Raw genomic sequence first — 8,015 nt, 5'->3', positions numbered from 1 at the left:
CGGGTCTTAAGGGAGCAAGGGGACAGGGCGGGTGGTCGGAGAGGAGGCCCCGGCGCCAGGGGACAGTGTGTGTGGGGGGGTGGCACTGGACATGGAGAGAAATCGCAGCGACTGCAGGGACGGGAGGGGAGGGCCTCCCCAGGTCTGGGGGGAGTTGAGGCCCCGCCCCTCACCTGAAACGTTCAGGGTGGTGCATAATTGCTCTGTCTGGCCCCCCACGAGGGTCCACCGGTACTCCCCAGCCTGGCTGTCCCGGGCTTCCTCTGTCACCATCCTCGCCGAGGGTCCCTCAACACAGAGCCGCCACCCGCCCCCGGAGGAGCACCCCGGGGCCGCCTGGGTGAAGACGGCCCGGCAGTCCCCCCCACGCTGGCAGTCCCCCCAGCCGGGGGCCCGCAGGCAGACGCTGACATGGAGGAAGGGGTTGGAGATGTTGCAGGTCATCTTGGCGGGCGCCCCCCTGGTTACCGACACCACGCCCTCCGTGCAGACGGGGTCGTCCCAGGCTGTGGGGGGGACATTCACACGTGACCATGGCTGGGCCTCAGCACGTTCGTTCACCCACAGCCCTCCCTGGGGCCACGGTGAGTCCCTGGGCCTGCGCCGGCCTGGGCCTGCTCCTTCCCCCACTGCCGCCCCCTGCCTCCTGCCTCCCCTCCGAGAGAAAGAGAGAGAGAGAGAGAGAGAGAGAGAGAGAGAGAGGAAGAGAGAGGGAGAGGGAGAGAGAGAGGGAGGGAGAGAGAGGGAGAGGGAGGAAGAGAGAGGGAGAGGGAGAGAGAGAGGGAGAGTGAGAGAGAGAGAGAGAGGGAGGAAGAGAGAGGGAGAGGGAGAGAGAGAGGGAGGGGGAGAGAGAGGGAGGGAGGGGGAGAGAGAGGGAGGGAGGGGAGAGAGAGGGAGGGAGGGGGAGAGAGAGAGGGAGGGGGAGAGAGAGAGAGAGAGGGAGGGGGAGAGAGAGAGGGAGGGAGAGAGAGGGAGAGGGAGGGAGGGAGAGAGAGGGGGGGAGAGAGAGAGGGAGAGAGAGAGAGAGGGAGAGGGAGAGAGAGAGAGAGAGAGAGAGGAAGAGAGAGGGAGAGGGAGAGAGAGAGAGGGAGGGGGAGAGAGAGAGGGAGGGAGAGGGAGAGAGAGAGTGAGAGAGAGAGAGAGAGAGGGAGGAAGAGAGAGGGAGAGGGAGAGAGAGAGGGAGGGAGAGAGAGAGAGGGAGGGGGAGAGAGAGGGAGAGAGAGAGAGAGGGAGAGGGAGGGAGGGAGAGAGAGGGAGGCGGAGGGGGGGGGATCGGACTCACCTCCTGCCCCAGCGCCCTGGGAGATAAGCGTGAGCAGGAGGGCCCAGAGCAGCATTGTGGGGACAGGGGCGGGGTGCTGAGGTCTAAGTGGCCAGCAGGATCCGAGGCCTCATTGGTTCTCCCTGGAGGAAGGGAAGCCCATGGGTCACAGGGCTGCAGGGGCCGGGGCAGGCGGGCCAGGCTCCTGACCATGGTGCCGAGGCCAGCACCTACCCCTGCCCCCAGCTGTCCCCCTCTCCGGCGCCTCTCGCTGTCAGAGAAGCGTCCCTGGGAGGGTACCTGCTTCATCCTGGGGTTCACCCTTTCGGTTCAAGAATAAAACTCGCAAAGTGCCTGGGGGGCGGGCGATGGGGACGCTCAGCCTCAGAGGGGCCCTGGCCTGGCAGCACCCTGCCCACTGTGGACGCCCGGCCCATCCCACTCCCGCGTCCCAGCGCTGGGCGCCCGGGACATTGGGCTCACTTGCCGGATTTGCTTGTAGGGACCGGAAGCTTCTTCCTGAGGAGCTCGCGGCTGTGGCAGCGCCGACTCCAGTTCCTGTGGAACAAGGGGCCCATGTGGCCACGGGGAAGGTGACAGTCACCCCGAGTGCTAAGAACTATTGAAAGCCAGGCCAGCGTGGCTCCGTGGCTGAGCATCGACCTATGAACCAGGAGGTCAGGGTTCCATTCCTGGTCAGGGCACAGGTCCCGGTTGCGGGCTCACTCCCTCTCCCTTCCTCTCTGAAAACAATACTAATATGTTTTTTAAATAAATAAAGTGCTTTAAAATGGCTTGTCAGTCCATTTGTTTGCCCTTTGATAAAAAGCAGCCTTTTGGGGGGCAGGCAGGGCAGAGGGGTGGTAGACCGTCAGAGGATTCCCTGAGCCGCTCCCCCCCGCCCCCCTCGTTCCCTCAGGAGCGTCTCGTGTTAGCGTGTTAGCGTCTGTGTTGTCACAGGGCGTGAGCCGCACGGACACGTTATCACGGACTGAAGTCCACCGAGGGTGCCAGGGGTCAGTCCTGGGCTGCACGCTGTCCAGCACCGCGGCCTCCCGCCCGGTTCTCTGCCCTGACCCCCCGCGCGCCGTGCTGGCCCCGCCCCAGCCCCGGCGGACGCCCATCTTCTCACGGCCTCAGTTTCCCATTTCCCAGAAGTGCCGGCTCGGCGCCCTTGGGTTTCGCGCGGATTGTTTGTTTCGTAAGGTGCTGATTTGAGAGAGAGGGAGGGGGGAGACACCAGCTTGTTGCCCCACTTGTTTCTGCTCCTCCACTGGCTGGTTGCTTTTCTTCTTCTTCCTTTTCTCTCTGGGAAAGGGAAGGAGGAAGGAAAGGCCCGCGGCTCCCAGAGGGAGAGCGCCCATTGGCTGATTCTTGTATGTGCCCTGACCAGGGATCGAACCCACAACCGTGGCAGGTCTGGACGATGCGCTAACCAACTGAGCTTCCCAGCCAGGGCAGTCACGGTTCTCACCCCGGGAAGATCCGACCTGGAACAGGACGCTGGAGGCCCACGGGCCCACAGGCCTTGCTGGTCCTGGCGGTCTGACCTGCACCCCTGGCCGAGCCCTGGCACCAGCTCCTGTGCCCGGGCAGCACTGGCGGCAGGCCCACAGGGGAGGCAGGACACCATGCTCCTGCTCTCCCCTCCGGCCGCCCCCCGGGCCTAGAGGGAGCCAGGCAGCCCTCAGGCCCCGCCTCCTTCTGCTCAAGAACAGGCTGTGGGGCCTCCGAAGCCCTGAGCCCCTGCAGGACGCCCCCTTCGGGGAAGCCCTGGCCTCGGGGCACCACTCCTGCGCCTCAGACATTGAGGGCTCCTCGGCTCTGTCACCTCCGGGGACCTCGGCAGAGCTTTTGGCCCCACACTCGCTGGGGCGTCGAACGTGGGTCCCGCTGACCCAGACCCCGGGGCGGAGGAGGCGGGCCACGCTGACCCTTTGCTGAGGTGCAGACAGCTCCCCAGGGCCCGCCCACTCCAGCCCCGCAGAGGAGGGGGAGGCAGACCTGAGCCTGGGAGGGGGCCTCAGGGAACCAAAGCTAGAGGAGCCCCCGGCCACCCACAGGCTGGTGCGAGTGAGTGCCTGGCACACCCGCCGCGAGCCCAGCGGCACGGAGGCAGCCAGGGCCTCTGCCCAGATGTGTGCTCCTCCCCGTGAGGTGGGGACCAGCAGGAGGCGGGCGCCCCCCTGGCAGGCGAGGCCAGGTCTTCGGAGTCAGGGAGGAGACTTCCTCCTCACACCTTCTCCTGACCTGTCCTGCTCATCCTCCTGATAAACCCCGCATTCCACGCTCCAGGCCACCTTTCTGAAATGCTGGCTGAGTCAGTGGACAGATGGGCTGTCTCTCAACCCCAGGCCTGGGAGCTCCAGCGGGGTCAGGGACTCAGTCGGCTGAGCCACCTCTTCCATGCAGCCTTCCATGATCGCTCTGCAGCCCCGACCCCACCCACGCCCACTCGGGCACCCAGCACAGGGCGCGGGCCACCTCAGCTGAGCTGGGCAGGTCAAAGGTCAGCCTTAACATCTCTGGACCAAGCACCACGATGAGGTGAGTGACCTGGCGGGGTTGTGTCTGCGTGTCACAGGCTGACCGCACAGGTGGACTTCGGCAGGGAGAGTGTGTTGACAAGTGAAAGGAAAGTGAAAGAGAGGCAGCCAGGCCTCTGTCACAAACAGAAGAGGGAGCCAGGCCAGTGTGGTTCAGGGGATAGAGCTCGGCCTGTGGACTGAAGGGTCCCCGGTTCAATTCCAGTCAAGGGCACAGGCCCAGGTTGCGGGCTTGATCCCCAGTAGGGGCGAGCAGGAGGCAGCCGAACAATGATTCTCTCTCATCACTGATGTTTCCATCTCTCCCCCTCTCCCTTCCTCTCTGACATCAATAAAGACATATTTAAAAAAAGAAGAAGAAGAGAGTGAACTCCAGAGGCTCCTGGGGATGGGGCCTCGCTGCCCGGCCTGGCCACCTTTGCTGTCGGGCATTCTCTCTGCCCGCTGCCTCCAGGCCCTGCCTGCCTCCCTGGTCCCCACCCCGCTCGGTTTTCATGACACCTCAGACCCTGAATCCTAGAACTGTTTGACATGGACTCAGTCTTAAACACCGTTATCTACTTGAGCCTCTCCCAGGCAAACACGCCTGTGGCCACGGGACGTGCTGTGTGTGCACGGCCCCTCCCGCCACCTGGTGTCCCCGTGGGTGTGACCTCTGGAAAGATGGCCCGGCCGGCTCCGCTGTGTCCCGGGAGGCGAGTCTGAGGCGGGTGTCTCCCGGGGAGGAGTCTGCCCGCTGAGGTGGGGTGTCCCCTGGGGAGATGTCTGCCCGCTGAGGCGGGGCTCCCGGGGCAGGCCTGGTCAGGCGCAGGCCGCTCTGAACCTGCCCGAGGCCCTGGCTGCCCTCAGCCGCTCTTCCAACTCTCCCGTGGCCCTGCCCGTCCCCGGAAGCCCCGCATGACGGCAGAGTCTGGGTAGAGACATCCTGACACACCTTTGCCCCTAAACCGAAACCACCGTGGGCAGGCGCCACAGCCTGCCCAGCCCCCGTCACGCTGGTGGCATGGAGAGCCGGCTCTGCATCTTGGCCAGCGCCTGGCATTCGTCCCAAACCACTGTGCCACCCAGGTGTGTCCCTACCGGCCGCACACGGACGGCCTGAGACCCACCAGGCCTCCCGGAGCCGGCGGCAGGGGCGGGCGGGGCGGCTGAGGCGGGCCACCAGCCTGCGCCTGTCCCAGCGGCCCCTCGCAGTGACTCCCACCCCAGGGACCCACACCGCGAGGGAGGGTGTCCCCCTGGGAGCAGGTGAGCCCGGAGGATGGGAGCAGGGACTATCCTGGGCCTGCGCTGTTGGTCTGGGAGGGCTCGGGCCTCAGAACGGAGCAGAGGGGCTGGGGAGACACACACATACCCCCCCACCCCCCCCCCGCATTGAAGGTGGCTGGGGCACCTCCTCCGGCTGAGACCAGCTGCTAGGGCGCCTGCGGCCCTGGCGGGAAGGGGCCAGGGGAGGAGGGGGCTGGGGCGCCAGCCTGCGAGGGGGACTTCCCGCCACGACGGGATTTATCAGGAAGAACTGCGAAACCGGTGTGGCTCAGTGGCTAGAGCGTCAGCCTGCGGACTGAAGGGTCCCAGGTTCGATTCCGGTCAGGGGCATGTGCCTTGGTTGCGGGCACATCCCCAGTGGGGGTGTGCAGGAGGCAGCTGATCGATGTTTCTCTCTCATCAATATTTCTAACTATCTCTCTCCCTTCCTCTCTGTAAAAAATCAATAAAATATATATTTTTTAAAAAAGAACTGCGCTCGGGCGCAGCCCCCTCTGAATGTCCCTCTGTGGTGTGAGCGTGTTCCAGCGATATTTGGGAGAGGGACCCAGCTGGGGAGGCCGGTCCCCGTCTGGGCCAGGCTAACCAACTCCCCACAGCCTTTGCCGGACTGTCCCCACTGCCTGGCTGCCCCGTCCCCCATCCTAGTTCCTGTCGCTGGAAGCACATTCCCCCCCACCACCACCCCCGCACAGTCCCCGAGACAGGAGGGCTCCCACCCAGCTGCGTGGAAGGCAGTTTTCATTCTTCAGGGCACCACCCGTGGGGGGCTGAACTCACAGACACGAAAGGGGCGGTGCGCCCCACACACACCCTTGGTTAGGGCAGTGCCGGGGTTCACTGCTGCTTTACCGACGTTTGTGAGTGTAGCTGCTGTGTGTGCGTGAGCGGGAGTCCACGCGTGTGTGCGCACCCCCAGGAGTGCCCATGCGCGCGGGTGCACCAGTGTGGGTGCAGGTGTGTGCCCGAGTGTGCGCCCCGACCCCGCTGGACGTGGGCGGGGCGCAGGGCACATCTCTGCCCACCCCACCCCCCTTACGCCCTCCAGAGCCGGGCCACAGCGACCCGCAGCTCCGTCCTCTCCCCTCCAGGGCGGGCACCCTGCGCCCCGGCGGACTGACAGGTCTGGCACTGGGAGCCCCGTCTTGGCGGCAAGAGGGGAGTCCCGCGCGCGCGCTCTTCGGCGATCCAGAGTCCAGGGAGCCCCTCCAAACTCGGAGCCTCGTCCCGTCCTCCGAGCCCCCCTCCCGCCCGAGCGCCCCTCACCTGCTCCCGGCCGGCCGGCGCCTCCTCGATGTGCGGCAGCCGCTGGTCTGCGCGCGGAGCCGGGACCGAGAGGAAAACGGGAGGCTCCAGGGCGGAGCCGCGCGGCGGAGGCGGAGGCCGCGGGGGTGAGGCCCCAGGGCCGCGGGAGGCGCCACCCCAAGTCCCAGATGCAAGGAACCGCGGTTATGGGAAGTCACTTGAGTTGCAGGAACGGGCCACGGGGAAGGAAGCAGCATGGCTTTCTTGGCAGCGAGTCCCTCCCTCCGTGTGCGCGTCTCCGCGCTTTGGGTGGAGGTTCGGGGAACAGCAGGCGCCTCCAGGAGAGCAGCATTGCTGGGCGCTGGGCGGCCGCCCCAGGGACGGGCCCCAGGCTCCCCGGTGCGCCGCCTGCAGGCTGAGGATTGTGGGAAATGCGCTGGGTTCCCCTGCGGGTGCCCTGGGGCGTGCGGGTGGGAGTCAGGCGCTCCCTGAACAGGGGGTCCCCCCGGGTGCCAGGGAGGCTGTGCAGGCTCAGGCCCTGGGAGGGAGACCTCTGCGCTCCTGGTGGGATTGTTGTCGTTAAGTTAATCCTCACGGAGGACATTCCCCCCATTGCTTCTCAGAGAGAGTGGGAGGGGAGGGAGGGGAGAGAGAATGGATGGGTCCCAGTTGGATGGAAGAGGACAAAGTCCCTGAGCGGGATGTCCCGAAGGGTTAGCCTTGGGCAGATGGAAGGAGCGGGTCCTCACAGGACCACCCACAGCACCTGTGCAGGGTGAAGCGCAGCCCCTGCCCAGGGCACAGAGGCCCTGGCCCACCCAGAGGGCACAGAGGCACTTGAGAGGGGCCCACACGTGACGACCCAGCCGGGACCAGGACGCCACCCAGGTCCTCTCTCAGGCCCAACCAGGGGCTTGTCCCTGAGGCCACCGCCCAAGTCAGCCCGCCCTTCCCTCCAGTCCAGCCCGCCAAGGCCCCCGGCTCAGCTCCGCTCGGCAGGTCCCTGGGGCCGTCCAGGCAGGAGGTCAGTCTTTGTCCCTCACAACAGGTGCTGTGGTTGGAGGACGTGGTAAAGCAGTTACTCTGAAGAGGACGGCTCGTTCTGCAGCCGCACAAACCACGGGCCTGGAGACAGTGAGCCAGCCGGTGCCTCTCGGCTCCTGTCTCACTCCCTCGTGGACATGGACGGTCCTTCTGTAACTTAGCAGGACTTTCCTGTGCAGACACGCACACGCACACGCACCCATCGCGGGTGCCTTTCCTGGGTCTACGGGCGACGGGCTGTCATCCTGGCGGGCGAGCCTCCTCTGTCCTGCGCCTGCTTCTCCGGGCGTCTCACCGTTTGTCCGGAGCCACAGCGTGTCACACGTGTGCAGTTTCATTTTCCTGAGGTGCTGGGATTTCTAAGATTTCCCTTACGGCTGACTTCCTGTTTCACCAAACGCGTACTCAGCAGCTTGTTCTTGATATCGCGGGAATGGGCGATGGTTATTACCGCTGCAACCTCCTCTCTCTCCTGTCTTCACCCTCCGCGTCCCCCCTTCACTGGCGGCAGGCCTGTGCCTGACGGTCCTGCACCCCATCAATTGTTGCACCCCCGCCCGGCCCGTGTGGCTCAGTGGTTGAACATCGACCCATGAACCAGGAGGTCCCGGGTTCGATTCCCGGTCAGGGCACATGCCGGCTCCATCCCT

General features: G+C 65.5%; 2 protein-coding genes across 3 annotated transcripts in view; both read right to left on the bottom strand.

Moving 5' to 3' along the window:
- SECTM1 (secreted and transmembrane 1) overlaps positions 1-6,686 on the bottom strand; it is a 9,059-nt gene extending 2,373 nt beyond the window's left edge. Inside the window, exons 1-4 of one of the 2 annotated variants that reach the window (XM_079797616.1) lie at positions 6,343-6,686; positions 1,745-1,819; positions 1,283-1,400; positions 174-506 (exon numbers count right to left, since the gene is read on the bottom strand). In XM_079797616.1, the coding sequence (XP_079653742.1) occupies positions 174-506; positions 1,283-1,337 (388 nt within the window). In that variant the 5' untranslated portion in view covers positions 1,338-1,400; positions 1,745-1,819; positions 6,343-6,686. Of the gene's footprint in view, positions 1-173; positions 507-1,282; positions 1,405-1,744; positions 1,861-6,342 lie in introns of those variants that run through there. The other variant, XM_079797617.1, reaches the window with a different exon arrangement.
- The window catches only part of OGFOD3 (2-oxoglutarate and iron dependent oxygenase domain containing 3), a gene marked incomplete at its 5' end in the record, with an annotated part of 80,339 nt that overhangs the window by 49,376 nt on the left and 22,948 nt on the right, over positions 1-8,015 (bottom strand). The gene's annotated exons all lie outside the window — the stretch shown is intronic.

Source organism: Cnephaeus nilssonii, assembly GCF_951640355.1.
Source record: "Cnephaeus nilssonii genome assembly, chromosome: 19".
In the NCBI taxonomy this organism is placed as follows: Eukaryota; Metazoa; Chordata; class Mammalia; order Chiroptera; family Vespertilionidae; genus Cnephaeus; species Cnephaeus nilssonii.
The sequence above is the reverse complement of the archived record's forward strand: the minus strand, read 5'-3'. Positions and strand labels throughout refer to the sequence as shown.